Source organism: Cryptotermes secundus, unplaced genomic scaffold (genome assembly GCF_002891405.2).
Source record: "Cryptotermes secundus unplaced genomic scaffold, Csec_1.0 scaffold683, whole genome shotgun sequence".
Taxonomy (NCBI): domain Eukaryota; kingdom Metazoa; phylum Arthropoda; class Insecta; order Blattodea; family Kalotermitidae; genus Cryptotermes; species Cryptotermes secundus.
The window spans coordinates 1,079,231-1,096,878 of record NW_019729903.1 but is presented as its reverse complement, the minus strand read 5'-3'; the positions used below and the strand labels follow the sequence as shown (position 1 = coordinate 1,096,878).

Here is a 17,648-nt window from a genome sequence, read left to right as displayed (position 1 = left end):
CTATCTTGGGCTTACGACCAGATTTTTATTTCTGTTAGACAGTTGCGGGTATGTTGAGGTGGGGTGCTCTCTTTGACGAGAGGACGGGACCGTCGTTTACAATTGCTTCTGGTACTGCTAGCGCAGTCATTCTCTGTTCCCAGTCCCGTGGGACTTGCGACCATATTTTACGGCCCCAGATTCGGGATATCTCTTTTTTTCTCCTCCTACTAGTCACAGGGCTACTGTAGAGGTATTCGACCCCTCTCCACATTGTTGGCGGCCTATTATATATCCTCGGGTCGGACCTCACGGAAAAGACATCCATTGTTTACCAATGGATGTTTTCTATTGTTGCGTATTCGTTCTCTAAGTGTTCAGTAAATCCAGCTCAGTTCAATCCAGATCCTGTCTATAGTCGTTCCTTCATGTGACAATATGTACGATTATACAGGTCTACTCGGTTCTAGAACGTATCTTACTTGTAGCTTATAAGGTGAGCAACCTTTCTCGCTAACAGCTAATCCTTAAACCAATATTTTGTCATAAAAGGAATTTGAAGATTACGGTATTCTGTGTTGCAAAAATATGTAGTTCAGAGACAGTCCGACCTTTCGGAAGAAATCACAGCTGCCGTCCACCTGTGCTGGTTTCAAATTTGGCTTTTTCTTCCACCCTTACAATGTAGACGGTATGTTCCTCCGAAACGTCAGCCTTCGCCAAACTGCACCAAAAGAACATAGTGTGGCGTATACTAGACCCGTTGCTGAGCAGTGACTCTATAAACAGCGGCAATCGCTAGCTAACGGCCGCAACATGCACGCAACAATAGAGGAACAGTGCTATTTGTGTATCCCGCACCGCGACCATTGCTCTACAATAATAGAGGGACTACGTTATCTGCGTGATCCGTGCCGAGGGGTTACCTTGAAGACAATTGGCGCTACAGTTCAGTTAAGAGTTCAGGTGTGGTGTGTTAACCAGGGGGCAACGGTGTGAACACGGAAGCTGGAGAATCTCTATTGTTAAAATTCTTTAGCAGGAAAAGTGTAATGAAAGTATTGCAAAGGAATACTCATTACTGAGAGATGTTACCAATAAACGACTAGTGAAAGCAGACTGAGAAGACTCAGCGCGGAGTGATTTGCAGTATGGAAATCAGCAGTATTGTTGTAGTTACGACCTGTTAGAGGTAAATACATTTATTCACCAATCGAAACCCCGTCTATAGTCACTAATACGTGTGCCAGTAAGCTTCTCGTTAACCGCTGTGAGAATTTTACATCCGATATAAGGAGGATATGAACGTTTGATGTCTCAGTAACACTCGTGTGTCTGTACAGAAAGACAGATGGCCCTTGCGTACGGTTCGTACGCCCGTGTCATGACATTATACGGCCAAGTGAGGAGATGACGTTCGTGACATATCTTGGCCTTAAGTCGGCAGCAGCCGGAGTTCCTGGCGACTAATTCGGCGTGTTCCGTCGGTGTAGTGGATCCAGGAATTACCAGGGAGGAACTGCTTCAGTCGGTAAGCGTCTCTTTCTTCGGCATCCGGTCACAGTCTTTGGCCTTGAACGTTATAGTTAATTAGTAAAACGAAGCCAATCAGTGAATGCAGTAAGTTACTGTCTAAGAGGTAATATGTTACTTGGAATGGATCAAACACATCACCGGTACCGGAAACTGAATTAGATACGTATTCCTATTTTCTTGCAACCAGTTCATCATATAATCCCATTTCATAATTTATCAATTATCCTTCCAATCGACGCTATAACCTAGGAACTCACTCGGTATAGCAACGGGCTTGGCGGCCTGGATTCGATTCCAGAAATTGTCTCTTCTCACGGAGTCCAGACCGGATCTGGGGCCCACACAGCCTCCTATACAATGGGTACCTAGGATTACAGCGGCCGGAACGTGAAGTTAACCATTTACTTTCATCTAGTTCTGAGGTCAAGAATGGTGAAACTATACCTCCACTCCCCCCAAATGTCTTCAAAGAGTGATGCTTAATTAATTAAGCAACTTTGCCTTTTTTCTTTTCCTCACAAAAGAAAACAAAAAAATACGAACTCCGTGACCTGTAGTCCGCAAGAGAACAATACAGACCGAGCGACCGCCGCTTGTCGGCGAAGTTAGTGGTAACCTTTTCGGATAGAGAGTGTCACGTGGTTAGCGCAACGGATTCTCACGGCCGTTAATCTCGGTTTTCTAGACCGGAGTCGCCATTTTTACATTCAAGTAGCTTCTCAATTATCCTCAGGACGCTGAGTGGACTCCGTTCCAGACTCATTACTTCTCAGAAAATCTGGTAGCGCCGGGAATCGAACCCGGGACTTCTGGATTTGTAGGCAGGAACTCTGACCACTAGACCACAGAAGTGGCGACTTTACTCACAACACTGTAAAATAATCGCCTAAAGAGAGATGGAGTCTGCTTTATGAATCCATTTATTTTCTGATAGGTCGCATTCTTTGCCAGTCGCTAGTATTCGGAAAGCAGGAGAGGAGAAGGAAAAAGAAACAAAGAGACAGCAGAGAATCTAAGTCTCGCCATCAGTAGCCACCTTTATATAATTTCTCTCAACTACTAACTTTCTCGCCACTACAAATTGCCTGTTCCGTGACCTGAAAATTGGCATTTTTTAAAAAAAAACTCGACCATTCGACTTAAGAGATTTCTCTGTGTTGGAAGCCGTTGCTATACGTCTGTGTTCTCTGAACGCCCCTCTCCACTGCAGTCTCACTTGCTCCTACTAAGAATGAGTCCATCCTTCTTTCAGACATGTATTCTTGGCTTTGGAACAACGGAAGCCTTAATGGTATATCCGTGGTATGCCGAGAAGTTGCCACAACACTATTAAACGGAACGGCTTCAACCCTATTTTGAAGTCGTAAATGAAATAAAAAGAAGCACTGTTAGTCCTCCACGGTCTTTCTAAAAAGATCCCTCAGAATTGATTAATTGCTTAAAATTTTTGCTGACAAGCATTGCTATAGGACATTGTCAGTCACTGAAGTTATTACGTTGGAATGCCGAGGAAATGACTGATTGTCGCGGTTCTGTCTTCTGGGATATAACGCCATGCGGTGCATTCAAAGTCAAGTGGCGTTTCGGAGGAACTTATCACCTGTATCTTCAGGTTTGAAGATTAAGCCAAGAAAGAAAGCAACATGAAGCAGGCAACAAGCACGTCGTTGATTTCATCATCATCATCATCATCGGAAATTTAATAGACTTTATTTTCAGCTTAGGATGGAAATCAGAACCTCCGTAAAGTCTATGTACTCATAATATGTCATACCTCGTGTAGGCAATATTGCGGATGAAAGAAACCTCTGTAAATATTGTCACGTGTATGAATGACTATAGACGTGGTTTGGATTGGTAATTGGACTTATTGGCCACTTACAGATTGTAAATACAAGCAGCTCTAAGGGCGGGATAGAGTAGTCGGTATAGAGACTTTTTATGGCTGGACGACCGAGGGGTTGGAATTCGAGTCCCCGTAGGGTCAAAATTTTTCTCTTTTCCACGTCTTTCAGACCGGTTCTGCGGCCCACCCAGCCTCTTATACAATGGGTACCGGGACATATTTCAGCGGGGGTAAAGTGGCTGGGGCGTGAAACTGACCACTCAGCTCCAATTAGTGCCGAGGTTAAGAAACTATGGATCTATACATCCACTACTCCATATGTCTTCATGCCGTAGTGCTTAATTAATTAAACATAGGGACAACTTTACCTTACTACAAGCAAGTATAGCACTATGTCTAATTCACACATACTGCAGTTCATTACAGGACGTGCTAAGTCCTCTCAGTCTGTTGTGCCTTCACCAGTCGTTGTCTAGTAATGGATTCCAACGGCGGATATTACCCTTGCTCTAGGTTTCCGAACTGACCCTGTGCCTCAGCTACCAGCTTCTAACAGCAGCAGCTCACAATGACTTAACTGCAGTTCTCTGACTCACTAATCCTTCACTTCTCTACACTGCACTCACTAACTCCCAGGCTGGCAGCCTTCTCAAACCAACCTCCCACTCTTGTGATTGACGCCAGCTCACCTGACTAAATTGAAGACCTGTTCTACCTATAACATCTAGGCTCGGACCGCACAGAAAACACCGTTCCTCATTGTTGCAGTTCATCTATTGCAGAGGGAATATGTCGTTTTTGCGAAGCTGGTATTAAGTAATGGCTCTTGCATATTTGTTTATCTCGCGGTCGTTGCCAAGCAACGGCTGTACATGCCACACGTATATTTTAATTTTCCACCGGTGTAAGAATGCAGGAATTACGTTGAAAATAGGATCTAATAACTTCATAATGCTGAAGTGAATGTCTATGTCATCAACCGATCATGATGCCTATTTTTCTCTTCATAGATGGAGGTGTTGTTGAATATATACAGGACTTTGTCCCGTAAGTTTGCCTACTTGTCGCACCATGCACTCTCACTGTTATTTTAGACAGACAATACATAGGCCTACGGTTTCTTAAGCTAAGGGCTGTGTTTTGCGAGAGATATTTTTACATACCTTTTACCCTCATTTGTTTGTTAGCGTGTTTCTCTGGTGTGAATCCTTCAGTAAAATGATCTTACATCAAAGCGCGACCCTGCTCGTGGAATGTCAGGACATAATTCTTTCGATGTTCTTGCCTTCAGCCCTGCTGCTCTGTGGCTGTCTCTTTTTCCACACCTCATTTGTACCAAGAACATAATAAAACCAAACGCAACTCAAGGGCCGTACTTCTATCAAATGAAGAGACAGATTTAGCAATATGCGTATTGGATACAAGTAGAAGGCCGTAAGTGCAAGACAAATGAATATTGCTCAAATAGAAATTATTACTGAAATATTCAAGGAGAACTAAACGGTTTCCACGTGCTTTCATTGACATACGCAACAATGTAACAGATACCGGGGGCTCTTTCTGTGGGTGCAAAGCAGGCCATGAAGCAGACCGTTTACCTCCATCTATACTAAGATTAAGAATATGTGGAGCTGTACTTTCAACTGACCGCCTTTGAGAATTCCTGATTACAATTACAGAGGTCTCGGGCTCGATTCCCGGCGCTACTAGATTTTCTGAGAAGTAGTGGGTCTGAAACGGGGTTCACTCTGCCTCGTGACTATAATCGAGGAGCTATTTCAAGGAAATAGAGACTTCGGTCTAGAAAACAGAAATTAAAGGCCGTGGTGATTCGTTGCGCTGACCACGCGACACCCTCCATCCGCTAAAGTTGGCACTAACTTCGCCGACAAGCGACGGTCGCTCGGTCGATATAGTTCGCTTGCGGACTCAAGCCAAGGAGTTTATTTTTTGTACTTCAGCTCCCCGCAATTTATGTCTTCTTGACGAAGTGCTTAATTTAGGACAGGGGTAATTTTACCTTTAACTTATTTAAGTCCAAATCCTGCACAATATAGGGTCATGTGGTGTAAGTTCATAGGTAAATCTATCCCTGTAACAGGCCACGGAAGCCCATAGGGTTGTGAGACGTCGAGGCTGTCACATATTATAGATAATCGGCTCACAGATGGCGGTGAAGTTGTCAGTTTTAGGAGCCAGCCACCCTTTACCCTCAGAAGGATTCCTGGTACTCATTTCTGTTAGAGACTGAGTCTACCCCAGGGCCATAGTGCGGCTGGAAGGAGTAGTTCAAGTGAAAAATCCAATGACTTCATAGGGACTCGAACCCGCGACCTTCCGGCTTGTAGCAACCTTAACCAACCACGTTACCGCATACAACTCAGTGACGTATAATTTAAATTGTTCATTTCAACTCTTAGTGTAATGTTAATGACTTGTATTGATTCACTCGTGATCTCTGGCTTAGGGGTCCATTTGTACAGCTGTCATTTCGAGCTCGGTAAGCGGCCGGGGCTCTGAATCCCACGTTCAGGCATGTGCACCTGTTGTATGTGAGGTCATCGGCTCCCTTACACAGGGGCTAACGTAGAAAGAGTGAACCATCAGAAGGTTGTTTAGTGTCACTGGTGTACAGATATGCGGACGATGAGAGAGTGCTAAGATTAATGGCAAGGGAAACAGCAGAAGAATAGTTCAATACAAATATTTCGTTTCTCAACATTATCCACCGTCCTGTTTTTATTTAAAACACAGCGTTTCGGAGACCGGATTCTGTCTCCGTCTTCATGTAAAACCTACTCAGTTCTGCCAAAGCGATGCAGTCCTTATCTACCTATCTCCGGAGACAGAATCCTGTCTCCGAAAAGTTATGTTTTAAATAAAAACAGAACAATTGATAATGTCCAGAAATATAATATTTATATTAATGTACCATCGTCCCAATGTTTTAAATCTTATCTAGAAAAGTTTTTTTTTCTTCCACCACGTAATCTGCATAAAGTTAGATGTGGTAGAGGTATTTAAAAACCTAGGTTTTCGCTGTATATCAGTTTTATACAAATACTAGGGGTATTCTTACAGCTATCAGTGGTTTGAAATACATTTTGAACTTAGATGCAGATTCTATAACACGTTCTGTTATAGAATTCGAATTTTGGTGCATATATCCCATACTAAATTTCACCGCAATTGGTTCATATACATATATATTGCAGCCAATTTAACGAGGCTGTCAGCACTGAGTCTACATAGCGTAGGCTGGTAGGATAATAATGGATAATAAATTATGAATGTTGTGGAAGGACGCAGTCCTGGACTAATGAGAACTATCTCAAAACTTGATGTAAGATATTGGGGAAAGCCACTGAAGTCCTCAGAATTATGACGTTCCCGACCCTATTCAAACTGCTCATTTGCTGAACCTCTTGAGCAACCCGATAGGTTGGTGTAGAGGTATAGACTCGTATTCGAGAGGCGCTAGTTTCGAATCTCGGAATGGACATAGGCTAGCCTGAATGAGGTTTATCGTGGTTTACCTCAAGCCCTCCAGGAAAATGTCGAGATAATACAACTAACGTGATTTGGTCACGACCACTTCCTTGCAAATCCATTATAATAAATTATTTATTAATCGTTCTACATTTCAACGCTAAATAATCTGGAAGACCAGCGTAGCAAAATAAACTAAATGTCTGTTTGAGTCAATGTGCTCAGTACAATTGACACAGCGCCGTCTAATTTCAGATATAGACTTCGTGTATTTACGATGATGGTGCTTATGTTTTATATAAAGGATCTTTGTTGGAAGAAAGCCGGTATAGCGACCGGGTAAGGGCTGGAGGACTGGGGTTCGAATCCTGGCCGGAGTAAGAGATGTTTCTTTTCATAGTGTCCAGACCGGCTCTGGGGTCCACCCAGCCTCCTCTCAAATGGGTACCGGGGGCACTTTCTCCCGGGGTAAGGAGGCCGCGGCGGTAAGCTGACCACTCATCTCTATACAGTGCTGAGGTCAAGAAAAGTCTTCATGGCATGATGCTCAATTAACTAAGCACAGGGATAGCTATACGTTTACCTAGAAGAATAAGCACTAGTATGTGTTACGGGTTGTTCACGTCGAAGTCGCCTGAAAAGTTTTATCTTTTGAGATATATCGCCGTGCACTCTCGAGAATGTCGATCGACCTTACGAGAGTACATATCGCCTCTATATTCAGAATCGAAGTGTAAGCCAGGAAATAAATCAACATGGAAAGAATAGGCAGAGCAGGAAGGCGATATTTTCCTCCGAAACGTTGGTTCGCCTTCTCCGGACTACACGGTGTTATATACCAGATGACAGAACTGTTCATAATCACCTCTGTGAGAACCTCATATTCTACATGAGGCCACTATTTATCTCGTGCGGACCTCTGGCCTTGCTGTGGCTGTACAAGGCTGGCTGGAAGCACGGTGCTGAGTCGCATGTGTTGGTGACGCTCCTCTGGGTGTCAAGGCAGGGTTTATTTAAATCGTGTTCTGTTTAATTATGTCTTTATGTAAACACAATATACGTGATCCCATCTGTCTCCTTAGACACACTGTGCAGTATATTCAGAGGAATATGATTGTTTAAGGAACTGTATGTTATTTTCCTTTAATATATTCCGTGTTCTTGAATTCGTGTTGATCAAAAAAATATATTATCACGTGATAAGGTGACTATAGACGGTGTTCATATTGGTAATTAGATTTATTGAAAACTTACAGATCGTAACTACAAGTAAATATAATCTTGTTGCTAATCCATACACTCAGCAGTTCACTACAACACATCAGTCTGATATGTCTTCACCAGTCGTTGTCTGGTAAAAGCTTCCAACATCGGAGATCCCTCAACTTCTGTGTTCGTCCTTACTGGCCGGCAACTTCTCACAACTAAATTCTATGCTTGTCTTCGGCACGGACCGCATAGAAAACACGGCTTCCAATAGTTCTTTTATTGTTGAATCACGCAGCTGTTACACGAACCGCACAGAGAACGTCAATTCCCAGTTAGTCCATTAGTGCGTGACAGGAACCTGTTGCATAGCAACGGGTGTTGTTTACAGAGTCATTACTTAGCAAAAACTCGACATGCTACAATATTAATTACGTATTTTGGGCGTTTATAATTTTACCTATTTTTTTAGGTGGATGTGATAATTTTTCCATCACCATAAAAGAAAAACATAGATTAAGGGTGTTTGAGAATAGTGGGTTGGAAATATTTGGATCTAACCGAGGGGAAGTGAGCGTAGGGTACTGAAAATCGTGCAAATCTTAAATGAGGAGCTTCGTAATTTGTATTATTCCTTAAATATTATTCGCACACTCACTCATGGAGCCGAGCCGTCCTTGAAAAGCTGCCAATTGTGCCGCTACTCAAGAACTTCCCAGCATTTTACGGAAACCGAAGGTTCATTACCGTGCCTTTTACTGGTCCCTATGGATCTCTAAGACCCCTTTTACTACTGTTCACCCACCTATGTCTTGGTCTTCCTAGTGGCCTCTTTCCATCTGGCTTCCCTCCAATTCCTATATGCATTACTCTTCTCCAATTCGTGCTACAAGCCCTGCCCATCTCACCCTCCTTGACTTGATCGTTAAACAGTATTGGGATAATCAAATCAGAAAGAGCGAAAAAGTTTGGGGAGAACAGAGGGATATTACAAATGTTTACAAAATTTTAGTTGGTGAAGCACAAGGGAAGAGATCCCTTAAGAACTCTAGGAATGGGCGGCAAGAATATAGAAACAGAACGTAGAGGAACGTGACGTGAACTTGTGGATATGATCATAAACATTACCAGGACTTTTTTTCGGAGGAGAGGCAGCCAGTTTCCGGAGGCTTATGATTTGATCTAAATGTTTGTGGCTATGATATGTATTAGTAAAAGAATATAGTTCTGGATATCACCCATCGTCCTGTTTTTATTTAGGAACACAACACGGAGGAAAAGAGACTCCAGTCTCCGAAACTTTGTGTTTTTAAACAAAAAACATGACCATGTTTTGGATGAAAACAGGAGAATAGGTAAAGTCCAGAGACTTAACATTTGTGCCATAAGATTTGCTTTCAATCTTTGGCTGAAACCTTAGAAATATATTTACTGATCTCCCTGGTTTATTCAACTTAGAAGAATATTAGTTTGAAAAATCAGTTTTAACTCTCGGGGGAGCCGGGATAACGTAGCTGGTATAGCGGTTGGCTACGGGCTTGTCGACCGAGGGTCAGAGTTCTAGTCCAGGTAGGGAAATGAAGTTTCTCTTCTCCATGTCGTCCAAACTGCCTCTGGGGCACACCCAGCCTCATATCCAATGGGTACCGGGGGTAAGGTGACAGGGGCACGGAGCTGACCACTCAGCTCCAGTTAGTGCCGAGGTCAAGAACACATGGGTCTATACATCGACTCCTCCATGCGCTTTCATTGCTTAGTGCTGAATTAGTTAAACACAGGGACATCTTTAACTTACTTTATTTAACAATTTTAGTTCTTAGTGTTAATTTATGGCAGACTTTCGCTTCTCTTCCATTTCGATTTTTATTAAAGTCTAGCTGGCGGGGCACAGATTCCTGGCCTGCCATCAGCTTCTTCCCCCGGGTTACGGCGTCATGGACAAGGTTTATCTGGCTCAGGTCAGGCTCATGTAAACATGAGAATGAACCATTAAAATGCGGGGATATTTATTGGCCAGCTGAAGGACCTTGATTCAGGGAGTGAATCAAAACAAGTCCTAATATTAACTGTTACTCGACTGGCAGCAGTAATTTCAGATTGTGGAAGGTTATTAATAGAAATATAGGGGGGAATACTGAGACACAGGGATAGGCCTTTTAAATCATTTCTTAATTTTGCAAATTTAAGGCAATACGATGCAAACCTTGTGTTGAAATGAACTTAACCTGTCAATTACATAATCGGCCTCATAAACATAAGGGGAAGCGTAATTTGTTACTTACTGCTGGGCCGTACCATAGCTCAGACGATTAATCGCCGGTTTCCCACCACGGTGGCTCGTGTTCGAGCCCAGGTCAGGCAATGTGGGATTTGTAGTGGACAAAGTGGCACTGGGGAGGTTTTCTTCAAGTACTTCGGTTTCCCCTGCCAATTTGCATTCCACCGATGCTCCAAAGTCATCATCATCTATCATCTGGGGCTGGTACAATAGGCTAAACAGTAGCCGCAGTACCGAGTGGACTCAACCTCACCCCACTAAAAATAATAATTCAATTCAATTCAATTTTTTATTATTTATGTGCCGAGTCAACGGCCGCAAGGCCAATTACAGACAGAACACAGGGTAGATAAAAGTAATTACATTATAGACAAACACAATATGAAGTCAAAGGCAAATTACAGGCAAGCACTGGGGAAAACACAATAATGTAGAAAAGTAAACAAACAAACAAACAAACAAACAAACAAACAAACAAGCAAACAAATGATAATAATAGGAATAATAATAATTTCATTAACATAAATCTAAGTGTTAAGTATAATAATACTCTAATGGGTGACTCAAGTAAATCTAACTTTGAAAGTTAGAGTTTTAAAAAATTAGGCTTTTGATTTTATCTAAATAAAGGTAAAGCTATCCCTGTAAGAGGTCGTGGAGGTCCATAGGTTTATGAGAAGTCGAGGCCCCCACATTTTCTAGGCGATTGGCTCGGAGGTGGCGCTTCGGTTAACAACCTCATTCGCCGGCCTCCATTTACCCCCAGGAAAATCCCTGGATATTATTTCTGTTAGAGCCTCAGTCAGCCCTGGGATCGACAGAGGCTCTAACAGAAATAATATCTAGGGATAGTGTGGAAGGATTAGGTCAATTGAAAAATTCAGTGATCTCCTTGGGAATCGAACCCACGACCTTCCGACTTGTAGCATACTGCCACAACCAACTGTGCTACCACTTGTCCCTTTTATTTTATTTATAAAAATAAATTTCTACTAACGTGGCGACGTTGCGTGCTTAGAATACTTTATGGGTTGACTCTCTCGGTATGTAGCGCTGAACGGTAGAATGACTGATGAACTGAAAAGGGTTTAGGAGGAAGATGTTGTGACCTGATCCGAGTATTTTCCCATAATTTGCTTGGAGGGACTAAGGAGAACCATAAAACCCTTCATTCAGAATGGCCGGTGTTCCTGCCGAGGTTCGAAGCGAGAACCTCCCAAATGCGAGTCCGGAGCTTTACCGTTATGCCAAGCCGCTCAGCGAGGAAACGGTTCACTGTATAAAAATGCAAAAGCCACTCAGGGCGACTGAGAATTCTTTCTGAGGACGGCACTCCCTGACATGTAACCAGGAGTAGCAGTAGCTCAGAGCTCGATTTGCCTTCAGTGCCTGGCCAGAGCCGTAAAACCGTCACTATAAAGAAGTTCGCAACATGCCGGCAGCCTTGTGGGAGAGCCAGGCTTTTCATGTTACTTCCATCCTGACACTGATTTAAATGACAGGATCATGTTACACAAACACGCACCGCCAAATTCCGTGGGGGCTGGTATTGTGTGACAGAGTCACCGTGTATCCTGCGACAAATCTGGAATCGCTTTCCCGCTCGAAACTGTGTCGTTATAACATCAGATCCACCCAGCAGTTTGAGGACAGCGGCACACAAACCGCGTAGGTCCTGGAGGACGGTGGTGGGAGCCAGGCGTCTGTTTCCTACTTCTCGAGTTTTGAAAACAATACTCAAAATTGTCCTTCACCTCATGGTATTAGTCATTAATATGTTCTGGCCTAGTCTCCGTGTCTTCCTTTGTCTTCTTACATCTCTTTTACCTATGATTTGTAAGTCATAGATTTCTTTAACGTCTTGCCTTCCATCCTCAACCTAAGGAATCTGCCCCCTGCATTAAAAACAAGAATTGTACTAAATCTCTGAAACACGCCGTGGGGGCCATAGGGTTGTGAGACATCGAGGCTCCCACATTTTTCTTTACAATTGCCTCACAGATGTTGGTAAGGTTGTCAGCCTTACGCACCGGCCGCCTTTTACCCACCACGAAATTTCCTGGTACTCCTTTCTATCAGAGACTCAGTCCACTCCAGGGCTATAGTGCGGCTGGAAGAATTAAGTTCAATTAAAAATCTAATGATCTCATTGAGAAACGAACCCCCGACTTTTCGACTTGTAGCATAGTGGCTCAACAAAATACGATACCGCGTGTCCCCCATCATAATAAATATAAATTTAAAAATAATTTTAAAATATTATTTATTATTTGCAAATTTTTAAAAAGATTTTGTGGCTTATCCCTCCTTCACCCACCCGTGGAGGTATTCCTAGCGACGTCCATGCAACACATGTCTAGTTTTATCGCAAGAGACGTCTCAGCTTCATTCAGAATCTGTCTGTTCATTTTCTGTATGTGACCTGTGTTCGTCTCCTGTCCAACAATTCCAAGTTCATGTTTCGCAGTTTCAAGCTGTTCCTAGGGCGGTCTGGAACGGTCTGGAAGTAGTTAGGAGGTACAGCATCTGGCAGGTCCGTACAGCCGTCAAGCCGACAAGTGACTCCCCTGCAGCTCGGGTTGCTTCAGTCTCCCTTGTCCGTCACAACCGAACTCTGACTTCCGCCTACAGTATTGCCCGATGGAAGCTGACGGCATATGTAAGCACCCCATTTTCCTTACTGAACACGATATTTGTTTCCAGCCACGTGACTTCGGATGTAGAGGAAGAACAACTTATCCGACATAAAGTTTTGTCTTAACGTTCTCTTTCCAATTAGTATACATTTTACTTCTTATCTCACTGTATTCAAGACTTGATTTGTCTTTATACCAGTATGTAATTAGAAAGGTAATGTAAAGGCAAAGCTATCCCTGTACCAGGCCATGGAAGTCTATAGGGTAGTAAGATGTCTAGGCACCCACATATTCTAGAAAATCGGTTCACAGATGGCGGTGAGGTTGTCAGCCTTACTCGTCGGCCGGCCAAACTTTAACTCTAGGAAAATTCCTGAAACGCATTTCTGTTAGAGGCTGATTCGACCCAGGGCCAAAGTGCGGCTTGAAGGATGTAGGCCAATTGAAAATCCAATGACTTAATCCCAAATCAAACCAACGACCTTCCGGCTTGTAGCATAGTGCTTCAACCAACTACGCTATCTTGTGCCCTCAATATGTAATTATGAACTCGGTTTATATAGCGCCGTGTATATTGTCACGTGTATGAGTGATCATAGATGGGGTTTGGATTAGTGAATCGATTTATTGACCACTTATACACTCACGGCTCGTGACTGCAGTTTACAGATGACTGTCACACACACACCTAATGTTCTCAGTCTATTACAGTCTCAACTAACCATTTCCTGGCAGTACTACGACAGTATCACTGAATTACACACTCCAGATATCACACATAAATTCTTCTCTTCACAGCCGGACTTTGAACTGGGCGCTTTTGCAATTGAGCAGCTGTCCGAAACCGTTCCTGTTATAACATCTCTGCACGGATCACACAGAAATTATTGCTATGCCATTGTTGCGTTCGTGTCTGTTGCTGTGGGAACCTGGGAACTCTCTGAAATGAGAGTCAGAACTTGGGAAATTCTGCTCTATGTTCACTGACGAACAGTTTGTTGTGTTTTTTTTTTTAGATGCGCAGTGCCAGCAGTACGGTGAGGTGAATCAACTGGGAGGCGTGTTCGTGAACGGTCGACCTCTTCCGAACGCCGTTCGCCTACGGATCGTGGAACTGGCGCAACTTGGGATCAGGCCCTGTGACATATCGCGACAGCTACGGGTGTCGCACGGATGTGTGTCCAAGATCCTGGCGCGGTACCACGAGACCGGCTCCATCTTACCGGGAGCTATCGGCGGAAGTAAGCCTCGGGTTACAACACCCAAAGTTGTGGCGTATATCAAAGAACTTAAACAAAAGGACCCTGGTATCTTTGCTTGGGAGATTCGAGACAGACTGTTATCAGACGGTGTTTGTGATAAGTATAATGTGCCTTCAGTAAGTTCCATAAGCCGGATACTGCGGAACAAGATAGGTGCTCTGGTCCATCACCATTCAGGTGCCTCCCAGCATCCTCACCTCTATAATTCTATCTACCCGACATATCCCTACGCGACTGCGGCTGGGGCTGTGCCCGCTAAGCTCCCTGGAGTGGGCTCCCCTCCGTCTCCTGTCACACACTGCATCGCACCTCCACGGGGGCCCCAGACGCACTGTTGGCCAAGTTCGCACTCCGTCTCTGACATCCTAGCGAACGCCCACCATCACGCCGCCGCCGCCGCTGCTGCTGCAGCCACCGGGTTCAGACCCACGGTCCAGCATCCGTCAGTGCCCTCCACTGCGGGACAGGTGACCATGGCTCCCGACCCGACGCAGAACTACAATTATTATCACATGTACTTACAGAGCTGCAATGCGACTCCAGCGGCTTCGCTTGCTGTCATGAACGGGCATCATGGCCTTGCGAGCCCGGCAACGAACCTATAGCTACGGGCGAGACCACCACAGAGCTTCGCACTTGAGTGTGCGTGGGAATGAGTGCTTCGTTATTGGGACATACATAAACAGTAATATGAGGATGGAGTGTGAGACCATCACGGCGCTCACTCTGAAGGACTGTGACGCCATTTAGTCTGGTAGGAGGTCACCAACGTTTCGGAGGAACAAATTGCTTCCATCTTCATTGTCGAAAAGTGAGCCGTCACTTTGATTGCTGATTGGCTTACTCGTCGAACCAGCAGGTGGAAATGGCACGTTCCTTCGAAACATTCACAAACTTCTTCCAGACTACAGGGCGTCACATTTCAGAAAACTGTGCGCGTCTCATAAGAATGAGTTTAAATTGTGTCTTAGAAACTTTGTTCTAAAATTTGATGAAAGTGATGTATTATTATTATTATTATTATTATGACAGTTCATTTTAACTTAATTATTTTCTCATAAAAATATAAAATTAAAAAAAATACTGTCACGTTTCGGAGAATAGTCTCTTTCCTTCTTCAGGTAAAATAGAGGCAGAAAGTCCATTTTGTTGCGTCATTAGGCAAAACTGATCTTCGTGAGAGGCGCTTTACCTGAAGACGGGAACACAGCTAGTTTGAGAAACCTAGCAATTTTTAGAATTCTGTATTTTAATCAGGCAGCGGTTACAGTCCAACTGAAGTGTCGCTTTGTAATTTGAGATACATGTTATATTTAAGTTTATTCATGTATGGTCGCCATCTTGAAATAGATAATTGGAACTTAGTTCTTTTTGTGTTGCTGTTAACTCTGGTGGACAAGATTCGGTGCACAAGCGGCATAACGCAGCTTACCTCCGTCTGTAAACTAAATAAAAGCACTTTTCCGAATATGTATGTCCCTTGACCTACTGCGAATGCCGTGATCTAGTGGTTATCACTTTTGCTTCGCTTGTGGGACATTCTGGGGTTCGAATCTCCGTCCTGAGATCTATTATGATAGAGGTTATTCATGGGTTTCCTCACTCCCTCTAGAAGAATTCTGGCGCAATGCTTCAAATTAAGCCCGAAACAAATGTAACGCCCTTTACAATTCATTATTCAATAATTTTCCTGCTATTCAACACTATTTAGTCTGAGCGTCGTGACAGAAATCATCCATAAAATTCAACCCAATAAATTCTTAGGAACAGCGTTTTTTTCTAAACTAATGACAAGAAATTGAGTTACGTGTGATGTAACTTGCTGCATTGAACAAGGGTGTGTTAATTCCTGGGCTTGCTTTTGTGTTCCGGTTCCGGTTGCCTTCTTCAGAAAGAGAAGGTTTTGCAATAAATATTATTTTGTCGCCTAATTCTCTCTGAGATTGATAAACGCATTCCTTATTCGTTTTACTTATGACACGGAGAACTGAATAGTGTTCTTGGTGACAGCGTATAGTCTGGTAAGCGGTTACCAGCTTTTTGGAGGAATCTAACGCCTCAATTTCCACGGCAGAGAACATATATGACCAAATATTTTTGTAAATTGTAAAATGATACTTATGGAGTATAATATTTTACAGTGCTGGACAAATTTAATGTCACTGTCAGTAAATGAGCCTGCTACACAATGGGTAACATGTAATGGGGGTAAAGCGGCCGGGGCGTGATGCTGACCACTCAGCAACGTATGCCGAGATCAATAGTGGTGGAGCTGGATATAACTCGACTGCCGCACATGCCTTCATGACTTGGTGACTGATTAATTAAGCAAGAACAACTGGAAATTAACCTTATCATTTTATTATCTTTACTGCCAGTAGTTGGTAGTCGTTCTTTGTAACTGGTCCAGCTTAGGAGGAACCATTTTTCCTTTATACTACTTGACACAAACAGATCCCTTTTCTGAAAAAGTTTTTGAAAAAAACTCAAGACAATGGACAATGCCCAAAATAGTAGTCATATTATTAAAAAACATGATCATAAGATATATTTCGCCATCTCTGCCACAAACCTTCGCGATGCACCCTACTTGATGCTGCCTATTAATGAACCATTGACTTAATGGAGCTGTTTCCGCAGAGCCACACGACTTAACCGACTAAGTCTGAAGGCTCCAAGAGCCGTCAGGGAGTCAAATGTGGTCATAAGTCCCTTGGGACTCGGAACAAAAATGGCTGTTCTGGCGAGGACCAGCAGTAATTTATCAGTAAATCAGCTAGCTACGTGACTGATCAGTGGTTCAGTAAGACATCACATAAACGTTTGAGAAACACGTGCCATCGACTGAGAATGAGTCTCTGTAACAAGTTGTAGACTGGTAATATATTTTGTAAGAAAACTGTATAAATATCTGTAAGCTATTTCTTACTTCCACACTTCGCTTAGTGGCGGTTGGAGTCCAACTGTGTCCACTCGGCACGGCGGTCACTGACTGGCCTATTGTAGACTGCCCCGGGTGATTATGATGATGGGGAATTTGGTAGAATGAAGATTGGCAGGGGAAACCGAAGTACTCGAAGAAAACCAGCTCCAGCGCCACTTTATCCACCACAAATCCCACTTGACCAGACCCGAGATCCAACCCGGGCCGCCGCGGTGGGAAGCCAGCGACTAACCGCTTGAGCTATGGAGCGGCCTACTTTCACACTTACTCAGGAACTAACATTTTCGTGGAGCGGCCTCCGTAGTCTAGGGGTAACGTTCCCACCTCGTGACACAAGTTACGCGGGTTCAAACCCGGCGGAGGTCATGGAATTTTTAAGGGCGGAAAAATTCAGGGAACAAGTCCTCCGGGAGGGACTTTAAGCCGTGGGTCCCGTGTCGTAGCTTTACGGCATGTAAAAGAACCTCATCTC

At 43.6% G+C, this 17,648-nt stretch overlaps 1 protein-coding gene across 3 annotated transcripts in view; it reads left to right on the top strand.

The window, feature by feature from the left end:
- LOC111865793 (paired box protein Pax-1) overlaps positions 1–17,258 on the top strand; it is a 68,849-nt gene extending 51,591 nt beyond the window's left edge. For all 3 annotated transcript variants that reach the window (XM_023854085.2, XM_023854084.2, XM_033751964.1), the window contains one exon: positions 13,987–17,258. In XM_023854085.2, the coding sequence (XP_023709853.1) occupies positions 13,987–14,837 (851 nt within the window). In that variant the 3' untranslated portion in view covers positions 14,838–17,258. The remainder of the gene's footprint in view (positions 1–13,986) is intronic.
- The last annotated feature ends 390 nt before the right edge of the window (positions 17,259–17,648 follow it).